This window comes from Sorex fumeus, unplaced genomic scaffold, assembly GCF_029834395.1.
Source record: "Sorex fumeus unplaced genomic scaffold, SorFum_2.1 ptg000149l, whole genome shotgun sequence".
Taxonomy (NCBI): Eukaryota; Metazoa; Chordata; class Mammalia; order Eulipotyphla; family Soricidae; genus Sorex; species Sorex fumeus.
The window spans coordinates 3615932-3638854 of NW_026606206.1; the positions used below are offsets into that span (position 1 = coordinate 3615932).

At 45.5% G+C, this 22923-nt stretch overlaps 1 protein-coding gene across 3 annotated transcripts in view; it reads right to left on the reverse strand.

The window, feature by feature from the left end:
• The window catches only part of SMARCA2 (SWI/SNF related, matrix associated, actin dependent regulator of chromatin, subfamily a, member 2), a 230175-nt gene that overhangs the window by 28788 nt on the left and 178464 nt on the right, over positions 1 to 22923 (reverse strand). For 2 of the 3 annotated variants that reach the window (XM_056106879.1, XM_056106877.1), the window contains exons 28-29: positions 12686 to 12903; positions 1948 to 2001 (exon numbers count right to left, since the gene is read on the reverse strand). In XM_056106879.1, coding sequence (XP_055962854.1) covers positions 1948 to 2001; positions 12686 to 12903 — 272 coding nt within the window. The remainder of the gene's footprint in view (positions 1 to 1947; positions 2002 to 12685; positions 12904 to 22923) is intronic. The other variant, XM_056106878.1, reaches the window with a different exon arrangement.

Here is a 22923-nt window from a genome sequence, read left to right on the forward strand (position 1 = left end):
GTGTCCCCAGTATAAACAAATTATCCAGGTCATTTATCTGGAGAAATAAATTTATTCAGGCCCTCTGAACTATGTACAGGCGGACTATCTCCTCAACAGCCCACGCTTGGCACCTTTTAAAGTCATTATTAAGGGGCTGGAGCGATAGCACAGTGGGTAGGGCGTTTGCCTTGCATGCGGCCGACCCACGTTCGAATCCCAGCATTCCATATGGTCCCCTGAGCACTGCCAGGAGTAATTCCTGAGTGCAGAGCCAGGAGCAACCCCTGAGCATTGCTGGGTGTGACCCAAAAAGCAATAAATAAATAAAGTCACGATTAAGGGTCTGGAGTGACAGCACAGCAGGTAAGGTGCTTGTCTGACATGCAAAGACCTAGATTTGATCCCTGGTCATCACATTATCACACATAGTCCTCCCACCCCTGCCAGGAGAAGACCCTTAAGCACAGTCAGGAGTAAGCCCTGAGCACCACCAGGTATGGTCTAGAAACAAAATACTAAAATACTAATAAAGTGGTTGTTAATATAATTTTCATGGTCACATGACCATTCTGAAGGAATGGGTGTCAGGTGGTGGAAGGCACTAGGCTTGCTCGGCTGAGCCAGTGGCCTGCATCATGCCACTAAGACCATAAAGTCCTTCTTGGCTCATTCTGTAAATTGCCCTAACAAACAAGTCATTGGGGGGGGGGGGGATGTTTACTGTTGCAGCCCCCAAATCTGATTCCTGCCTAAGTTCAACAGCAAGACCAGATTCCACTTGACATCCCTCAATACCTACTAGGATTGTGTGTGTGTGTGTGTGTGTGTGTGTGTGTGTGCGCGCGCATGCATAAATGTGTGTGTGTATTTGTCCTCTAGGACTCATCACTGTTTACTGAGCATCAATAGGAAATATCAAAAAAAAAAGGCACACGGGGCTGGAGCAATAGCAAAGCGGGTAGGGCATTTGCCTTGCACGCGGCGACTTGGGTTCGATTCCCAGCATCCCATATGGTCCCCTGAGCACCGCCAGGAGTAATTGCTGAGTGCAGAGCCAGGAGTAAACCCTGTGCATTGCCGGGTATGACCAAAAAAAGATAAAAAAAAAAAAGGCACACTTGTGATGTCTCTACACAGGGCAAGAACAAATCCCTTTCACTTTTCATCTCTTTATATAGAGAAGAAAATGACTTGGTGGGCAGGATTGAGTCTGGAACACAGGTTTCAAGGCCTCCTGGCCCCAGGCCGGATGGTACAATGACTGGGAAACTAAAAGAGTGTCAGTGTGTCCCACTGACAGAAGCTATGCACCAAGTACAGGCTGACTGAAGGGAGGAAACAGACGCTATTTCCAGTAGAGTTGACAAGCTCCCACCCGAGTGCCTCAAAAGTCCTCCCTTCTCTCTCGGTGAACCGTCTCTCATCTCGCAATAGCTCTAGGAGGAAAGCATCCCTGCTTGCCTCCTGACAGATGCCAAGATGCACAAAGGTTAAGGAAAGAGGACACGGAGGTCCCCAGGGAGGCACACCCTGACCCCAGCCCAGAGGGAGAGGCCGGGGAGGCCGCCGCTGGCCACCAGCTGCTCCACAATGCCAAGTGGCCATGCATGAGCATGTGGCCTCGTGAGCTGGGGAAGACCACTGCCCCCAGGGTGCTCTCCATGGGCTGGAAAGACAGGAACCCCGGCAGGGCAGAGGGCAGGCTGGCCAAGGCTTTTCTCAGAACGCACCCCAACCACGCCACACCTTCCACCGCAGCGCAAACCACTTCCAAAGCCTCAATGATAGGCACGGGAGAAGGACCGTCTCTCCACCCCCGCCCCCCCAGTCCAAGTCAGGGGGTGATCAGGAGGCAACAGCAGAAATCTGCTCCCCAAAGCTGACACTCGAGGAATTCTTTGGTGCCTTCAGCGCACCGAGGATACCTGTGTTTTTGAGACAAGGGAATACAAGACAGATCCTGACCTGTTTCCTTCTATTTCCAACTGAGAATTACTGGGCACCTTCTCCACGGTACACCTGTGATAAGAGTAGAAAGAAGACCGGAGTCAGAAGACCTGGGTAGCACCAGCCAGGTGGGCAGGATCGAGTCTGGAACACAGGCTTCAAGGCCGCCTGGCCCCATCCTCCTCAGTGAGATGACCCTGGGTCAGTCAGCTGGCTGTCCAGTCTCCTCGCCTCCCTGCCCTGCTCTGCTGCTCTCACAGGACTGTGAGGAAGGTGACACAGGCTGCGTTGGGACCCTCCTTCTGAAGAACAGCATCCAGTTCTCCAGAAAATGGGGGTGGGCGGATTGAAGTTTCCTAACGTCTCTGGACTTGCCTGGTTTCTTCCAAGTGGGAAATGCCCATTCTGATGTGTGTGGAAGGCCCCATTCTTCTTCCACACAGTCTGTGTGGGCTGCAGGACACGTGTCCGGAAGAATAGTAAAACACCACCCACCCTCACCTGTGTTACGTGAGGGTGCGACGGTGTCTGTTCTCGCCTCTGAGTATTTCACTCATGAGTATTTTACAAAGAGGAGAATACTTACCTCAGAAATTTGTAGAAACCAAACAGGACAGACACTGCACCTGGCAACCAGGATCAAGAGGGGTTCCAGGCCCCCACAGCCCAGCTCGGTTTGTGAACCCCCACTAGACAGCTGCTTTTCCTTCCCAGACTCAACTTCTAAAGATTCCTGTGCTCATGATGTGCAACTTGAAACGGCCCCAGATCTTGTGTGGCCTGGGACACCCAGGGGCACATGTGAGAGGGATTCTGAAGCCATGCCCTGAGCCCCACCCAGAGTGAGCAGGAATAGGCAGGTTGGACCAATCCAGAAAACGGGTCTAGCTCTCTCTTTCTAGTCATGAAGATGATACCCCTTGGCATACCAGGCCTGTGTGTGACCACTGGAAGGTCCCTCCTCTCCTCCGAGGCTCTGCTCACTTGGCCTCAGGTGAGGAGGGAGCACAGGAGAAGAGGAGGAGAGCAGGTTGGGTTCTAAATGCGAAGAATGAGCTGGAATGCCTGAAATATAAGGGCTAAGTAAGGCAGAGTCGGGAGGGGGCGGATGATGGAAGATGAAGCTTGGGTGGCCATCAGGGACATTCTCTGGCAGGCCATGGTCAGCCTCATCAAGTTCTTAAATCACAGGATACCATGACCACACCTGCATTTCAGAGCAACAGAGGGTCCAGACCAGAAGGCGGGAGTGTGTGTCACGTGACCACTGCAGGTCAAGGGCCTACGGAAGACAGTGGTTGAGGAGGCAGGTGGAGGGTGGGGGGGGGGAGGGAAGAGGCTTTCGGGGGGGCGCATATTTAGAATAAGTGTTGGAACTGGGAATGCTCTCACTGTGTACATTAGGGACTCCTGGACAATAATGCTATTCACCGCCAGTCTACAGGAGCCAAAACTGACTGCGTAGTCTCTCAATGTGACTGTGAAGGAAGACAAACCTGGCATGAGCTAATCAGGTCTGCCATGTTCTACAGAGCCCAGTGTAAAGCATCTGGAGAAAGATAGACATGCTCCCGTGATCTGAGACTAATGAAGATTACAGCCCGCTGGCGAAGAGAGGCTCTGAACAAGCGAGGACCCAGAAGACTAATTTCAAGGGATTCTGAAAAAGAGCACGTGGGGACAGACCTACACAGTCCATCAACAATCTGGTCAGCTGGAAAAACAGGAAACACACAGAACCCCCGGTTAGCAACAAACATGCCACAGGAAGCAATGGCACGGATTTGGTTACTACAGATCAGTTGTTTCAAGGAGGGGATGATCAATCCACCTTGAATACAAGCCTCGGGATGACAAGCAACATGGGAAAAACCCTTTGACAAGGCAGCGGCTTGAATGCACCACATATAAACTGGGTCGGAACAAGGACCAGTTTTCAGTTGAAGCCCAATTCACCTGGACGATAGGTTGGCAATGTGTAGGCCTTCAAAATGGTAGCGCCGTCTCACCCCAAAGGAAGGAAATGATACTTCTTGGATTATACAAGAGTTAAACAAGGGCACTGGCATGTGCTAGGACACATCCTTGGAAAGATGCAATAATGACACGTCAGCTCAACTGCTAGACAAGTAGGGTCAGATTTTCTTTTTATTTTTGTTGAACACACCCAGTGAATCTCAGGGGTTGCTGCACTCAGGAATCACTCTGGTGGTACTCAGAGGACCACTGGGATGCCTGGGATAAGACAGGTCAACTATATGCAAGGCAAACACCTTACCGCTATACTATCAAATGGGCACTGCTGGAGGGATGGGTATTTGATCATTGTATAGTTGAAACCCATGCACAAAAATTTATAAGTCTACAACTGTACCTCATGATGTCTCACTAATAAAAATTAAAAAATTAAAAAATTAAAATAAATAAATAAAAGTGACCATTAACACAGATCCTGTCACTGTATCCTCATGTAATGGGGACTCCTATGCTCCCTTCCCTTCCCCAAACTGCCCAAGCTTCTTCCTCTTCACTAACACTCAGCAGGAAGCTAAAATTTCCACCTTATGACGAGCCTGTGAGGGCAAACACCGGGACACTTTTATCCTCTAATCCTCCTTGGCAGGATGGGGGATACAAATGCATACAGCAACTGCGATAGCCAGGACAAATGAGCAATTTCAATGAGAGGAGCATTAAAATCAGAACCAGGGGCTGGAGAGATAGTACAATGGGTAAGGCATTTGCCATATACACGGCCAATGTGGATTCGATCCTTGGCACCACAAATGGTTCCCCTGACTGAGCTCCTCTGGGAATGACCCCAAAGCACAGCCTGGTGTGGCCTTTAAGCAAAAAACAAACAAAAAGTTTTAGAGCAAGCAGGAACCCTTCCACAATTCCAACATTAGCGCCTAGGAATATACGTAGTCAAGACACTTCAGTTCAGCCGTGGGGAAGACAGCAGAGCCTGAAGAGCTCTCAGAAGGAAGAAGTTCTGCAGCCACCAGCCATACCCACCCCTGAGCCCCACATCAGGTGGGAGTGTCCCCCGTTGTCGGGGGTGAGCCAGGTAGGTATCTCCAACCTCCACATCTGCCGAAGATCCCTACCTGGTTGTGCTCAACCTCACAGCTGGACCTGAAGTCCAGCCCTGGGAGAGGTGCGGGGCCTGCCCTTGAGGGGTGCTCCTGTATGGCCTTCCCACAACTCTTGGGAGGAGAGGCTAACAACACCCTCCTCTATCCTGATGCCAGATCCCTTCAACTGGAGAACAATGTGAGGTCTTGAAAAACTGAGGTTAACAAATGCTGGACAAAAGCTATTGACAGGAGAGCTGGTAGGAAAAGAAAAAGCATACCAAGATGCTTCCATGGAGTTCAAGTTGCCAACTAATACATACAGTGATGGAAGAGCCTGTAGGTTGACTCTGCTGGGAACATTTAGGAGTCACCGAGAACAGAAATGGAATCCAAAGGCTGGAGGAAGGGGCTGGAGAGATAGCACAGCGGGTAGGGTGTTTGCCTTGCACGCGGCCGACCCAGGTTCGATTCCCAGCATCCCATATGGTCCCCTGAGCACCGCCAGGAGTGATTCCTGAGTGCAGAGCCAGGAGTAAGCCCTGTGCATCGCCGGGTGTGACCCAAAAAGCAAACAAACAAACAAACAAAAAAAACAAAAACCAAAGGCTGAAGGAAAGCAAACGTCCAAACTTCAAAAATGACGGGCTAGACCGAGAATGCTGACCTGGGTTCAATACCCAGCACCGCATATGGTCCTCCGAGCACAGCCAGGAGTGAATGCTGGCACAGAGGCAGGAGTACACCCTAAGTCCTGCTGGGTGTGGCCCTCAAACCAAAAGTAAATGAAAATTAAAAAAAAAAACTGAGACTGCTATACAGGATGGGGACCCTTAGTGAAAATTTAGAAGAAATTATTCAGATGTCATGGGGCTACTTAGAGATGATAAATAACATCATTAAGTAGCAGTCGGGGGTCTCTTAAAAAGAGCCGAGGAAGCTAACCTCATTTCAGTCTTCCAGCAGGGTTTCTACGTAGATAGATTGGAAAGGACATACGCATGGTACCTCTTTAGTGTTATCCTTTTTCCATGACCTAGCAAAAGGGTAAACAAACGTGATAGTATGATATCCTGGGTCAGTTCACAGGTGATAAATCAACTTTTAGGTGTCACTGGCTAATGGATTCATAGCAGGTGCCTGTGACAGAGACCTGTCCTCTGCTCTTTTGGAGTTTCTCAGCAATGGCTTTTGGTAAATCTTTAGAGGACAGAAATTTAGCATGACGGGACAGAGTGATAGTACAGCGGGTAGGGCCTTTGTCCTGCACATGCCTGACCTGGGTTTGATCCCAGGCATCCATATGGTCCCCCAAACACTGTCAGGAGTAATTCCTTAGTGCAGAGCCCGGAGTAACCTCTGAGCATCACCAGGTGTGACACAAAAAGCAAAAAAAAAAAAAAAAAAAAACCAATTTGGTAAGACAGGTAAAGATGATGGTTTTTTTTTTTTTGTTTGACTTTTCGGGTCACACCTGGAGATGCTCAGGGGTTTCTCCTGGCTCTGCACCCAGGAATCACTCCTGGCAGTACTCAGGGGACCATATGAGATGCTGGGGATCGAACCTGCGTCGGCCATGTGCAAGGAAAATGCCCTATCCGCTGTACTATCGCTCCAAGCCGGAAGATGATTTTAAAGGGCATAAATCCCAACATTACTCAACGGACTAAAATACTGGGGCAAAAAATTGTAAATGAAACTTACTGATAAGAACAAAATCAGTCAGATATGAGATTAAAAAACACACAGTTGAAGACTAATCTTGGCCGCATTCATGTGAAAAAGAGCAATGTGTATGTTGGGGAGAGTAGGAGTTTATGATGATTCACAAGTCAACATGGGTTAACCCTACTCGGGGTTAAGTCCAGAAAAGGTCTGAGAGTACTCTTGAGTTTCAATTCTAGTCTATGTACAGAATACACAAACCACCTGATCTGCAATTAGCTGTCCGAGCACCATTCACAGTGCTCAGCCTCACAGGCGGGACCTGAAAATGTGCTGATGGAGGGGAAACATAATGACTGAGAGAAGCCTGGGGATCACTCGGACAGCAAAATGAGCTGTTTGCACCGGAAAGAGAATGTTCTGTGGAGGCTATGTTTGCAAATAATCGAAAGGACATTTCCTGCAATGAGAACAGACCTCTTATCTGAAGGTCCAAGTTGAACGAATAACTAAAAGACAGGCTGAATGCATTTTAATATAGGAAATGACACTGAGTTTAGGCTGTTCCTCATTGTCATGAACTGCATCCCTCAGGAGTGAGCGAACACGTGGGATTCTGCCTGTGCAAAGGATGAGTGGTGATCAGCCAGAGGTGGCACAGGGAAACATCTGGACAGGTGAGCTAACCTGGCTCGCAAGATTCATCATCCTCCAGAAATCTCTCTTCTTCATCCAAGAAGCTACACGTCATATCTTTAGACTTAAAACTGCTCCAGCAAAGGATCAGAGAGATAGTACAGTGGGCAGGAATTGTACCTCACACACTGCAGCCCTGGTACCAAATATGGAGCCCCTGAGCCCCACCAAGGGTGATCCCTGAGTGCTATCAGGTGTGGCCCAAAAATAAACAAACTTGTTTTCAAAACTGGGCTAGAGAGATGGTGTAGTGGGTCAGGCCCTTGCCTAGTATGAGGCTGACCAGGATATTTAAACCCACACACTACATTCTGTCCACTAGGTCTTCCAAGAGTGACTCCTGAGCACAGAGGCAGGAATAAGCCCTAAGCACAGCTGGTGTCAGTCCCAAACAAACAAAAACTGCTTCGTCAAATTCTACTTTTCACCTCTTTCTGAAAATGTCTTATTCCAGGCGCAATTTAAAAGAAATCTGTTTTCAGAGAAATAGTGTCTTAGGTTAAATGTTATATTAACGGAGAGTCTCATTTTAAAAAGGCTGGGCTGGGGGTAAGGCCCAGAGGTAAAAACTTTCCTTGCGTGTGGAAGGCTCCGAGTTTGATTCCTAGCACCACCAAAAAGTCTCTCAAAATGTAATAATAATAATAAAGTAAAAAGTCAGGCCAGAAAGCTAGTTTGGCAGGAAAAAGGCTCATGTCTCATAATAGGCCCAGCCCTGAACACTGTTGCATGTGTTCCAATAAATAAGTAACATGAAAAAAAAAACAATTAAAAGACTTCTTTGTAAGCAAGAAACAAAGACTTTCAAAATAAGACTTTTTGCTACTAACTGATACTAACTTTTCTCTTTGGAGAAATAAAATGGGGAGAAGAGGGAGTTAGTAGAAGACCGGCAGCATTTACAGCAGGACAATTCGATTTTCATGAATCATTCAAAATTATTTACTTTTTGGGGGTCATTTTTTTAAAAGTATCCTCCCTTTTAAAAAGTTAAATAAAAAGGTACTGGGAAGATATGCCCAGGACAGGAGATGCATGCTGAAAGTAGACTCTAGACCGAACATGATTGCCACTCAATGCCTCTTCTGCAAACCGCAGCGCCCAAAAGGAGAGAGAGAACAAAAGGGAATGCCCTGCCACAGAGGCAGGGTGGGATGGGGGGATAAGGGGGTGGGAGGGATACTGGGATCCGTGGTGGTGGAGAATGGGCACTGGTGATGGGATGGGTACTCGATCATTGTATAACTGAAACCCAAGCACAAAAACTTGTTATCTCATGATGTTTCACTAATAAAAAAAAAAGTTAAATAAAAAAGAGGCCAGATACGGAAAACAAAGACAATGCAATATATGTTACATTTTTCAAGGCCAGAAAATTAGTACAATGGGTGGGGCACTTACTCTGCATGTAGCTGATCTCGATTCGATCCCTGGCACCCCACCTGCTCCCCGGAGCCCACCAGGAGTGATCCCTGAGTGTAATGCCCAGGAGAAAGCCCTGAGGACTATTCGCCAGGTATGGCCCTAGTCCTCCTGCCCCCTATTTCTTTTCTAGGTATTTTTGAAAAATATATAGGTCCATCCATTCCATAATGACGCAAGACTCTGATAAAACTGCCTTGAAAGCTAATTAATTCTTCGATATCAGTTAAATATAGATGGCAGTTCTTATAATACACTGCTAATCTGTACCACTGTCAGAGCCCTAACATTTGACTAAGGGGGGGGGGAAGGTTAGTACAGGTGGTATTTTTCTCACAGGTAGGCTGAGTTACTATATTAGAAGCTGACTTGAATGGTGCAGAAACCTCACCATACTCAGAGATGCATTTCCCCACATGTCTTCTGAATGCAACCAAAAATATGACAGCCTATCTAATTAAGGCCCTCCTGATTTGAGTGCCTCCTACTTGAACACCACGTTTGGTAAAAGCAATTTAAAAAACATATAGATGGCAGAAGTTTCTTTTTCTAGCAGTTACCAACATGAAATATACATGAAAACGGTAGTGGTGGATAACTGAGTACATAGTCCCCATGACCTAGCTAAATGTGGGAACTAACAGGACAAACCTCATGGAGGTGCGTTTTAAGGAAAAGTTAAATGAAGTCGAAGGAAGGGAAAGGATTACTCAACGTCTGCATACGAAAATATTGAAAGATCTCTACAGTACAACTAGAGACATGCTTAATAATCAGCCGGCAAAAACGCATTTTCTGCTCTTTGAAAATAAAAAAAAAGATGGAAATCCTATCAGCAAGGATACTTTCTAGTGCTCAGAGCTCCATCCTCCCACCTGATTAGCTATAAATAGTCTGAAAGGCTGATTATTAATAATTAAACTGCTCTGAGAGTTTGGATTGTACTAACTCATCAAATCCTCATAAAGCCTCTAGAGAGGCAAGAACAGCAATTACTCCATTTTGTGGATGAGGAAATTGAGGCTGGGGAGGGTGGTGTAAATGGCCCAAAGGCCCCACAGGTAGTAAATGATGCCATTTGGATTCAAATGCAGGTAGTTATTGCAAATCATGAGAAGGGCTGGTGTCTTCCCCCTCCTGAGCTTGGCTTAACTGGGGCTTAGAAGGTCGGACTTCGCGTTACTCTGCACTTGGAGGTGGTTGCTGGGCATGTGGTCAGCCCGGAGCCACGAGAGCCGAGCGGTCCAAACTCCACGCGCCAAGCAGCCAGCAGGAAACAGGAATGAGAGCAGTGGGCCAAGAGTGGAAATCAGTGTGATGATAAACGGCCACTGACGCTCTGCAGGGAGACAGCCAAGGTGTGGGACCCGGGCACACCGGGGCCACTGTGTCTGCATCCCTGCTGCGTGTGATGTGCGACCTAAAGGGAAGTTGGGGAGTTGAAAGCAGCCAGAATTTGAGGTTTTTTTTTTCCTCTAAAAAGGGTCGAGGGAGGAGAGGCTCAGAAGCAGACACCTTTAGTTTGATCAGAAATCTCCCCATTTTTTTTGGATTTGCCTTTTCTAAACAACAGAAAACACAGAAGAGCAGTTTGCTGGCCAGTACGCGGCCCACCAGCCATCAGCTGGGAATCAAAGGTCTCGCTTCTAAACCAGATTTTGCCAGCTCTGCTCAGAGGCACAGCGGCCCAGGGCTCCCAGGGCTCACTCGGCAGGTAATCAACAAAAAGCCTGTCAAATATCAAGGCACACCTGCTCCAAGAAACGCACGTTTTCACTCTCCCGAGACAAAGGCCAAAAGAAAGTTAAGACGGATACGCACAGGGATGCCCAACTTATTTTCCTTTACACGGGGCGGGGACAGATAACAACAGAAGGTGCAATTGTCGGAGCAGGACACGGTTCATGCCGAGGGCACGTCTAATGAGCAGAGCCTTGGGGCTGGGTCGGACACTTGACCAAGTAACTGCTGCTTCTTGGCTTATGAGGAAGTGTGAGTGTTCGCTCTGGGCAGAGGAGGGCCCTGTCTGTGGCCAAATTCGCCTTCCTGGACTGTCGTCATGCTTCTGTGTCAATGAACAGATTGTCCAAACGTGATTAGAAAAGAACTCTGCTTTCTGGTCCCTTCTAAATTTCTTTTTAATGGAGACACATGGGGCTGAAGATAAGGTACAAGAGTGAAGGCATCTGTCTTACACACAGCGGATAGACACTGACAGCACAGAGTCCTCCTGGCCCTGCCAGGAGTGATCCCTGAGCACAAGAGCCAGGAGTAACTGCAACAGCTGGGTGTGGCCCAGCCCCCTCCCCCATAATAACAGAGATGCAGTCAAAAAAAAAAACAAACCAAAAGGAAAATAGTAGAAACAGTAAGCAAAGAACCCAAGAGGCGCAAGACATTCCTACCCTTTACTAGGCATTTCCGGCCATCACTTTCCTTTCAACATTTCTGAAAGTGCTTTAGATAAATAACAGAGATGAGACAATAAAATCTCTTGGTGTAACATTTCTTTCCTTTTATACTACTTGAACTTTACACTGAGGTTTTCCTTCCTGGCATCAAACAGGCACCAACATCAAAATAAAAAACAGAACTCACACCAGGCCAGAAAGACAGCTCAATGGGCCAAGCACATGCTTTGCATGCAGGAGGCCTGGGTCCTCAGGTACCACATGGTTCCTCGAGCATCGCCAGAGCAACTCCCAAGTACCGAGGCCAGAGTAGCCTTGGGGAACTGCCGGGTATGGGCCTCTGCCATCGAAAAAAAAAAAATAATAAAGAAAACTAAAACCACAACTTCGTTGTCTGAGTCCAACAGTTCCAGGTATACAGAGCAACAAAAAAGTCAACAAGTTTGGGTAACTAAAAACTGACAACTAATAATACCATCATGCAATTTGGAGAAATAAAATGGGGGTGGTGGTGGTGGTTCCTATTAGTTCAAATGCAATGAGAGGAGACCTTATTAAAGCTGCATGACAGTCATTACCAAAAACAAACCAAATAAATGAACTGACCAAAATGTAGTTGGTTCTTGGCTTTTACATCGACAGAGCTGACCAACACCCTCAAACATTTTTGCTTTAGTTCTCAATTGTTCACTGCTTGAAATGGGCATGAATCCAGCAAAGATTTCTCAACGTTTACCCTCAAAAGTTCCACAGCGAGGAAAAAAAGAGGTACATTTGCTGTAATACCTCTGTGTGGTTTTATTAGAAAGTAGGGGATGGAAGCAGAGAAAAGACAATGGGCAGGGCATTTGCCTTGCATGCAGCTGACCCAGGTTTGATTCCTGGCACCCCTTATGGTTCTCGAGTCCCGGAGGAAGGGTCCCTGAATAGATCAAGGAATAACTCCTGAACATCACTGGGTGTCTCCCAACAAAACAAAACAAAACAAAACAACAAAAAAAGAGTAGGGAATGGCTCAAAGAAGTACTCAGAACTCAAGTGTATTGTTAGAAAAGGAAAAAGGTAATTTTTCAGAAGAGTCTTAATATGACATAATTACCTTAAATATTCTAGGCTTCTTTTTCCTTTTTACCATTCGACCGTCCAAAATAATTGTATTTCATCATTCTCGTCCTTACTTCACAAATGATAGTTTTGCAGAGGTCCTTGGGAATCTTTTGACAGTTTACTGTCTCTTTAAACAAATCTTTTAAATCTAGATTTTCATTTCCAAAAAATCTTAACTAATCTAGGGTAAAACATCACACAAAACGGCAATTCCAGTCATTCTGAACATGGCCCCAGGTTATGGACAACTTTGAAGCGAGAACCCTGAAGACAAAGTAAGAAAGAACCTTCGCCCCAGTTAAACCTTCAGCAATCCTGCTCTTCAGGTTATCCACCCATCTCTGGAGGTGAAACCAGGTGAAGGAAAGGGGTACTCACCTGTCCTTGTAGTTTATCACAGTATCGATGATGGCGTTCATCTGCTTTGTCAGTTTGGGGGGATTTGGCGAGAGTTTCTCAGCTGGAGGGCGGCCTCTTCTCTTTTTAGCCTTTTCCACATCTTCCTTCGCAGGGTCTTTTTCCACATTTCTTCGTCTTTTCCGCTTCTTAAGCCGTACTTCCTCCTCCATTTCTTCCAAATTGCCGTCTTCAATGGCCTGTGAACGAGGGGTGGGGTAGGGGGTGGTGAAAAAAAGTCAAGACAATTACCAAGACAAAAAAATTTAACAGTTTGGCTAATTAGAATAAGGTGAAAGTCACCCAAAAAAATAAGTAAATAAATAAACCAAAACTTCACAGGAATCAGTGGTATTGGAAGAAAAAGGGAAGACCACCATGTTGGATAAATGCATCTTTAACCCAATTCCACTTCACAAGCAAAATACATTGAAGGCCCCAAAACGAGAATAGGAAAGACAAGCATTAAAAGATACATGACATTTACGTGTTTTGAGATAATTGAATCCAAATGAAATTTTAGCTCAGTATAAGAAAAAGACCTTAACGGTCTCTTACTTTAAGCAGGGGGATGGTAAACCACCACCCTCCCCCCCAAAAAATGGGTGGGCAAAGGAAAAAATTTCCTTAAGAACATATCCTTACAATCACATAAGCTTTGACCTTTTCTTCTTTAAGATTTTACATCAGTTTATTCGTGATTCACAACATAAATCAAAATTCCTTCCAGATTTTGTTCGAACGTAGCAATTAGTAAACAAGGAAACGGGGAAGTACAAAGCCACATTCCTCGGTAAACGCACTTAAATCATCCGATAAAGAACACACACACACACACACACACACTCACAAACAACACACACTTTTTTTTTCCAATTACCTGCAAACGCTTGCTTTAAACCAGAGCCAGCAGCACTAATGCAGAGAGATAATAAAATAGCTATAAAAACAACCAGGTATGAAAGAAACCTGTTCACAAATGACTAAAAGATCCATGTGACAGACCAGAAGTTTAAACTTTTTTTTTTCCCTGATATCTCGAAACTTACAAAAAAAATAAAGAGAGAGGGAAAAAAAAAGACTGCCAAGAAAATATTAAACAGATAAAAGAAAATTGGACCGTGGAAAAGAAAAAAAAAAACGAAACCTTTAAATTACATTTCAAGATTGCTTTCTCACACAAAATAACTGATGTTGTGATTTGTTCCCTCTGCCTTTCAATATTGCCTCCAGTATGCAAATGCTAATCTATCCTTTCTCGTCGCTGAAAGAGCTCTAATCATAAGGCAATTACCTTCATTTCTCTACAGCACCAAACATGGCTAATATTTATGATCATGTGAGTATAACAATCAATATAAAGAGTGATTACAGCTCAGACATAATTTCTTTCACTTGTGTACAATGCCTCCTGAAAAAAGAAAGGTTTTGCGAAGCAGACCTGGTGCAGAACACACAACAACCTGGCATGTTGAAAATGCCAGTGGGATCTTTAAAAAATATGTTTTCTCCGCATCTCTCAATGTGCAAACCCACAGAAGCAACATGCACACAGACAGAATCCGAAGGGACAGTCTGAGCCTAGGCCTTAATAATCAAAAGACAATTTCCATCACGATCCTGGAGTGTTCAGATAACCAACTATGAAGGAGGCGAGATCGGAGGATGAGTTATAAGGGAAAAAAAGCTCCACATTATTTCATTAATATGCATTTTGCCTAAAAAGCAGGACACCCACTCTCCGGCTAAACACACTGCACTTAAGCAACGATGAAGAAGAGAAAAAGGAAATTGTCCCGCACATCTTGGAGGCTGAACATGCTATAATAAATGCAGCATGCAAGGCTGTCAACAGTTAATGGTCCTGCTCTCCTCAAGCACCCAGCTGCACACAGAAAGACGGAGAACACCGGCTTCTGATGTGTTCCACACCTACACATGCCTGGGATGTAGTTCTACTGAATCTTCAAGACGGCAACGAAAAAGGATATTTACCTTACCACTATCAGCAGGCCGGCTATCGGAAATCACAGTTAGTGGGGATAAAATTAACAAGCCAGCAAAGCAGCGAGCTGCTAGTCTCTTCATCAGCTGATCAGGAAAAAAAAGAGAGCTGGGGAAAGGCTATGTTTTCATATACAAGTAATTTTATTTTACTGAAAATTTAATACGGAAAGGATTGGGGATACTCAAATCTGCTGTTTCATTCTACCTACTAACAGGCCCGAAGCCTTCCTCCTTCAGCCTGTTTTAATATTGACAACTACTTATCATATTTCCCCCCCCCTTAATATTCCAGGCAGCAGAATTAGAGATTTGAGCTCAGGTGGTTTCTGATTCTAACTCGCATTCCAGCCATTCAGTAAATAAGAAAACAGATTCATATTCATATTTATTTTATAGAATTGTAAAAAGGTATGCTTTTATTATTTTTTTTAAAGCCCCATTTTTAGTGCTTTTTTTTTAAAAAAAAACAGGCTGCATGATTTCGGAGCAGTCTTAGATGATTTTTTTTTCCCAATAAAAGAATTCTTTTCATTAAATGCATGTTAAGTAAAAGCAATGTGCACGTTCTCAAGTTCAAATATTTAAGACAATCTGTTATTCTTCTCTTTAAAGAAAATTCCCCGAACAACTGTGACACTTCACTTTCAGTTTCTCACGCTGCAAAATTTTTCTTTGTTTTTCTTTTCGGTGGGGTAAACGAAGAGAGGGAAGTTGTGAAAAAAAAGAAAAAAAAGGATATTCCTACTCTTACAACCCCCTCCATTCTCCCCGACCCCCACCCTTAATTCTCAAAGAAAAATAAAAGAAACAAAGCATAAACTCGTGTGATATTTGGTCTTAAACCTCCAAATCTGGAAGTAGCCCAGAAAGCAAACCAAATTGCAAAAAGAACTCGTGAAACAATTTTTATTCCAATTGCTAATGCGAGCAGATTCCTCTTCAATTTAGTTTGGGGGCAATCAAAGAAAACACACAAAGTACTGACCATTATGCCCCTTAAATTCAGGTTTTATGCAGGAATGCAGAGAACTACAAAACATTTTCCCTCCCCCCCAAAGACCCCAACACATCCATATGCAGTCCTTTATGTTCAGGGATTTCTAAGGATCTTTTTCTCATGGAAATCAACTCACTAAATATTTCCCAGTGCAGTTTGCACATAAAAAGAAAAAAAAGTGGAGTAAGATTACTCCTACATGTAAGTAAAAATTAGCCACGGACATTTAGAACTTCTTTTATTTAAAAAAAAAATCATTTATTAAACTGGCTTAACTGACTCAACTCAGTGCTAGGGGAAGGGGGGGCCCCCCCAAAAAGCAAAACTTGCTACACAATGCTAAAGTCCTACCCCCAGAAAAATTCCCTTCCAAACCTTTTACCAGCACAATAATGAAATAAATCACAGAAGCAAACCCCCAGTTTCCGACTGGTGACGTGTTGCGCAAGAGTGCGAACCCTAATTCAACATACAGACGGCTCCCATGCTGAATTGCCTCTAGATTTAATGAAGTGAATAGGAAGGAAGTCGGGGGGGAAAAAAAGTGTACAAATAAGACATTAACACTTTCCTCTCCTACCCAAACGGTGCGACACAACTACAGCGAAGTTTGGTGAGGCACTTCTTTCCTTAAAGGCACACGGCACTCTTTTGGCTCCGGATGTCACTAAAAAAACCCTTTTGGTGATTAAAAAATCCCCAGCCAAGTTAAAGCAGCTAAGCATATTTCAGCCTGCGTTTTTTTTTTTTTTGCTTTTTTTTTTCCCCCTCAATGGAGCTGGGAGTTACGCCTTTCTCCACTGGATGGCAACCTTTCTCCCCACCACCCACCCACCCAACCCCTTCTTTTTCTTTCTTTTGAAGGAAAAAAAAAATTTTTTTTTTTAAAGAATATATTTTCATGACAACTGGCTGTGCAAAAAAAAAAAAAAAAAAAGAAAGAAATACAGACTGGCTCCTTCTTCAATTTGCTCTTAAGAAAGCAGCTTGCAGGTTCTGAACAAAATGCAGGAGACTGGACGTGCAGGCTTTGCCGGATTTTTACAGGAAAAGCTTTGCATCTTGCAAAGCACATGGCAGACCCAGGAATCAGCCACACGTGGGTCCGGTTCTGTCCCCCTCTGTCATCCTGACAGATACTACGTCTACACGGGCACCGTCCAGAAAGTCGGCTTTACATCCTTGCTCTTCTCCGCCCGCAGTGTAATGAGGTGGGATTAGACATGACTTCACGATTCCACGCAGCCGACCAATCCAGGACTATGAATAGGTAAACAGGGACTAGCAAACACAAAGCCACAAGCCAACTCTGGGGCATTGTTTCAGTGGGGTTGCCTTTCCCAGCCCGGCATCCCTGGGTCCCCAGAGCAGTGTGGCACAGCCCTGGCAGTGGAACAGACCATCTGAGGGAAGCACCGAAAAGGTGCCATTCGAAAGCCATGCCTTTCTGGGGGAGAACTGGGGAAATTCCATCTGCTTGTACTTGTAACTGCAGAGCCCGCTTGTGCATTTCTGTCGGCTGACATTTTTTCTTTGGGAGGGGGGCGGAGGAGGGAGGGGTTTGATCCTCCTCCTGCAGGGGCTCTGGATTGGATTCCAAAAGAGAACCCTCGAAGAGGCTGCTGTGGTTGGGGGTGGGGCTAACATTAAAGACATTTCTCGGTGGGGGCCCCCAAGAGAGCACTGGAAGAAAAGACGCTGGACTTGCAAGCCCAGACCCTGGTTTGATCTTCAGCGCCCCCAGGCCCCCCCGAGCATGGTCAGGAGTCATGCCAGAGCACAGAGCCACCAGGAGTAAGCCCTGAGCACTGCAACTTGTGCCCCTATTCCAAAACTCTGTGTGTGTGTGTGTGTGTGTGTGTGTGTGTGTGCGCACGTGCATTAATAACTGCATGTCTATACCAGTGCTTCAAGGAGGCCCAGACACAATCTATCAGACTTAATAATACTGGGGAAGACTCTAAAATTGCTGAGCATCAGGGCTGGAGTGATAGCACAGCGGGTAGGGCATTTGCCTTGCACGCGGCCTGACCTGGGTTCGATTCCCAGCATCCCATATGGTCCCCCGAGCACCGCCAGGGGTGATTCCTGAGGGCATGAACCAGAAGTAACCCCTGTGCATCGCTGGGTGTGACCCAAAAATCAAATAAAATAAAACTTCTGAGCATCTGGAATGGGTAACACAGATAAATAACGACCTCCCCCCACCCCCTAAAAAAAAAACACCACAAAAAAAATCTGTAACCACAACAACAAAAGTAAAAAAAAAAAAAATTGGAGGATTGTGCTGGGCAGGGAACCCAGGTCCTCACACACACACACACACACCCATGCGAGGCAAGGGCTCTACCACGGAACCACATCACTGGCACTCAGATGTGGGACTTTTCAACATTTTTATTAAATCTTATTTTTTGGGGGGGCCTATACCTAGCCATGCTCAGGGGATAGTTCTGATCTGTGTTCGGGGATCATTTCTGGGGGCCTCAGGAGACCCTATAGGTGGCTGGGAATCAACTCTGGGTCTGTTTAGTACAAGGCAAAGCACCCTACCCACCCTACTCACTCTTCAGCTCCGAGGTGGGATTTTTTTGGGGTTGTTCTAAATTTAAGCCAGTGGGTAAGAGACTGCCTTACAATAGGAATATTTAACAATATAAAATTAGGCATAAAGCTTAAAATACCACATCATTTTTGTCACTTGGTTTAATCGAGTCTGCAGTACTTGAGGACACAGAACTTCAGATGCAAAGTTTGGGTTTTGATTTTTTTTTATTATTGTCGTGGTGGTGGGGTGTTTGGCAATCTGGCAATGCTCAGGACTTACTACTGGCTCTGCATTCAGGGATCACTCCTGGCAAGTTTGGGGTTCGATATGGGGTGCCTGGGATCCAAGTTGGGTTGGCCACATGCAAGGCAAATGCCCTACCTGCTGTTCTATCACTCCTGCCCCCAGTTTTTTTTTTTTTTTAGCAACTAGAAGTTTTTATTCTTACCACCCTCTCCACCCAAACAAACGGTTAGAAACACATACGCCTAATCAAATTCCCCAAGATGACATTAGCCAGGCATGAAAGGACAGATACTGTCTGATTCCACTTCTCTGAGGAAGAAGAGCAGTGATTCCCAGAGAGGGTGGAGAGAGGTGAATAGGGAGACCCTGTTCCGTGAGAATAGAGTTTCAGTTTGGGGTGACAAACTGTTCTTCGGGAGACAGTAAAGACAGCTTTCTGCTGATGGTTACAACAGCAAACTTAGTGGTATGTTTATTCTACCACAATAAAAAAAAGCCCCTAGGGGATGAAATCAAATTCTAAGTATTAAGGGGAAAAACCCACAACAACTCCATGTTCATACATGTTTCTGCCACCTCAATGCATAGCCATCAATACCAGGGAAATCTTACTCGGTCTTCCAAACTCGAGCCTCGGCAGCATGTTCAATCTTGTCATGGTCAGTGAGTGGCTAAGAAGGTTTTTGTTGCTGTTCGGCAGAAGTCACACCCAGTGGTGCTTCAGGTTGACTCCTGGCTCTGCACTCAAGGGACACACACTCTGCCCTGCCAGGGATCAAACCCAGGTCAGCTGAGGAGCAAGGCAAGCTTCCTCCCCAGTGGATTTTCTGTCTGGCTCCTAACCAGACTTTTGGGGTTTTTGTTTTTGCTTTTTGGGTCACACCCGGCGATGCACAGGGGATTCTCCTGGCTCTGCACTCAGGAATTACTCCTGGCGGTGCTCAGGGGACCATGTGGGATGCTGGGGATCAAACCCTGGTCAGTCTTTTTTTTTTTCTTTTTGGGTCACACCCGGCGATGCTCAGGGGTTACTCCTGGCTCTGCACTCAGAAATCACTCCTGGCAGTGCTCAGGGGACTATATGGGATGCTGGGAATCGAACCTGGGTTGGCTGTGTGCAAGGCAAATGCCCTACCCGCTGTGCTATCACTCCAGACCCCAGATTTTTTTTTACCCCTCAAATCATCTGTTATTTAAATGTTATCAATAGGGAAATTTCCATGCTGTAAGAAAATATAAAGTAAAGTAAAGGCCCTCCCATTGATCATCAATTTGCTCGAGCGGGCCCAGCAACGTCTCCATTGGAGACTTTGTTGTTATATGAATATAGGACTTATTACAAGTCTTATGATTTTGTTAAATGTCCCAAATACTCAAGGAAAAAAAGTTCATAATTTTTTTTTCTTAAATAAACTTGTTCTTTTCCTTTTTCACCGTGGTACAATTAGGAAATGAGAGACCTCCATTGCTTTTTGTTTAACTCCTAAGAAAATGAAAACATTAATGATTGCCTAATTTTTCTTTTCTTCAGAGGGATCACATCTGGCTGAGTGCTGCCTGAGCCAAAGTGTGTGTGTGTGTGTTGGGGGGGGGGGGTGGGAGGGGGGAGGAGAGCCTTGAGGGACAGTGCAGAAACCAAGTTCACAAACTCAGGACCTTGCATATGCCGGGCATGTGCTCTACCACTCAAGTCATCTCCCCAGTCCGGACCCTCATTTTTCATTTTCACTCAATTTTCAGGAATCTCGGATGCCAGCTGCGCTCAGCTCTCCCCAGGTGGGGACTGAAATGTACAATTCTGGCCATTAAAGGGAAGAATGAAGTTCCCCTTAAACTGAATTTCTGGGCGAGGGAGCTTTTCAATTTCTTGCTCAATACCTTTAGATCGCTTTGGCGAAAATGAACCAAGACTCACTCTCTCTCCCCGCACTGGCATAAGGGAAGGTGTCAAAAAAAAAAAAAACTGCTGGGAGAATGGCGGGGCCACCACTTACATATCTAGCTCAAACATGGTAAATTAGTAGACTCTTCCAGGTGAAAATAATTTGGGGCCAGGGAAAAGAAAACATATAGTGAGTATGACTATTTTAGCCACAGAACCAAGCAAGCAATCTTCGGGGAGCGATCTGAAGCGCAAAACTCTATTCAGAGTATTTCGATTTAGGAAACTGGAGAGGATACAGCTAGTAAGGTGCCTGCCTTATACACGACCAACATGTGTTTGGTCCCTGGCCTGAGCCCACCAGAAGTGGTCCTTGAGTGCAGGGCCTGGAGTATAGCCTGAGCACTGCCAGGTATGCACCACCACCTCCCAACACCCCCCCAAATATTCCAACTTAGAAGAGGGTGGCCCTCCAGTGATTGTGATCCTGTGAGGCCATACATAACCTACTAAGCCCTTTGCTCTTCAAAGTTAGGCATTTACAAGCTCCTAACTAGAATCCACGTGCTTGGGACACTGTGTGTCTACGAGAAGCTGAAGAAACAATGGAGAATTAAATATGGTCTGGCCCTCTTTATCTTGAGGCCTTTTGTCTAGTTGCTCTCAACTCACAATGCAGCCAGAACTCTACCGGCTTGTTTCAGAAACAGTGCTTCTCAGGGAGCCTGGGCCGCCTGTTCCTTGGAGATGCACAGTCACTTAATCACTTAACTTCCTGTTAGTCGTCGATTTGCTCGAGCGGGCGCCAATAACGTCTCCATCTGTCCCTGTCGCGTGCCAGTGTAGCCCAATGGCATCTGTTCGCTCCGGGAACATGAAGGGCCTCAAACCGATCGTTCATGATCTTGACGAAGAAGTCTGACCATCTGGTAGGTGGGCGGCCACGCGGTCTTTTGACATCCCGTGGAATCCAGTCGGTAACGGCCCTAGTCCAGCGGTCGTCTTTAAATCTCATTACGTGACCAGCCCGTCTGATTTTCGACACCTTGGCAAATGAGACAGCGTCCCTGATCCTTGATCGTCGACGGATGTCAGAACTCCGGATTCGTTCTCTCATTTGAGTGAAACGTGATATTCCAAGATGCACAGTATATTTAAAAAAAAAAAAAAGAAGCCAAAACCAAGGCAAACCGACTGTGGGATAATTTGAACGCTTACAAAGAATAATTTAATGCTTTTGAAGCAGATAGGCAAAAGACAATGATCGTAACTCCATTAGGGGAGAATGTCTTGGGTGAATGAATGAGAAGTTTTAGAGCCAAAGAAACGGTTCTCTTCTAGGGCTCATCCGGGAGCCGGAGTCCCACCACACAAGACGAGTTCTCTGGTCTGTAGAGCCACTGGGGTTTCCAAAGCAGTAAATTCGAAGGAAAGGGTGGTGAAGAGTAAGTTTGTTCTGCTTGGGGCAGATATAATAAAAATCCATTAACGCCAAATTTTGAGAGAAGGGAGTATCCGAAACGACCCAAGAAATCAAAGGAATGGAACTGGAGGTCAGATTCGGAAAACTGCCTCCATTTCAGTGAGTTTCAAGATGCTTAGCTCCGTGGATGCGTCTGTCACCATCGCCACCAACAGCAAACAAAAGCGACAGGAGCATCAATGGTCTTTGTGCACTATGGTGCAAAGGGCAGACCTTTCCAAAAGGTGCCTTAAACCTTCATGCTAAAGCCAACCAAGGCCCAGCAACCTCAAGATTTTACCATTTTCTTTAATATCTAGAAGAATAAAAAATAGGGGTATTGTGTAAATTTGGGTAACTTTCAGAGAGAATCCTCCTCTTGGAGAAAGCTTATTCATAAAGCAAGGCAAACTCGTCATTCCAAAGCATCTGGTCTATTTTACCATGTGATTTCTTCCTTCTCCTGCCTTGAAGTCACCAGTCCCTAACCCATTCCAGAAGTTCAGGATAGAACCCTCATGCTGTCTCATTTGCTCTAGAACATACATACCCATGTAAATTAGCCATGTATATGTGTATTTGCTCCTATCTCTTACTGATATTAATTTGACGACTTGACCAGATGGAGAAGCTGGTAGGGGAAATTTCTACTCTGCCCTTAAAATTGTCTGGGACTTGCACTTCACATTAATTCTCCTATCTCAAAGAGGAAGGTATTATCCTCTCCGGTCTACAGGTGAGAAAACAGAGACAGAGAGATCGAATATCTTACTCCATATCACATAAAAATAAGTTCTGGGGACTGGAGCGATAGCACAGCGGGTAGGGCGTTTGCCTTGCACGCAGCCAACATGACCAACACTGGTTCGATTCCCAGCATCCCATAAGGTCCCCTGAGCACCGCCAGGAGCAATTCCTGAGTGCATGAGCCAGGAGTAAGCCCTGAGCATCGCCAGGTGTGACCCAAAATGCAAAAAAAAAAAAATAAATAAATAATAAATAAATGAAAATAAAAATAAGTTCAGAACTATGATTTGAATTCTGGAATTTGGGTGCATAAGCCATACTCCTTAACTGG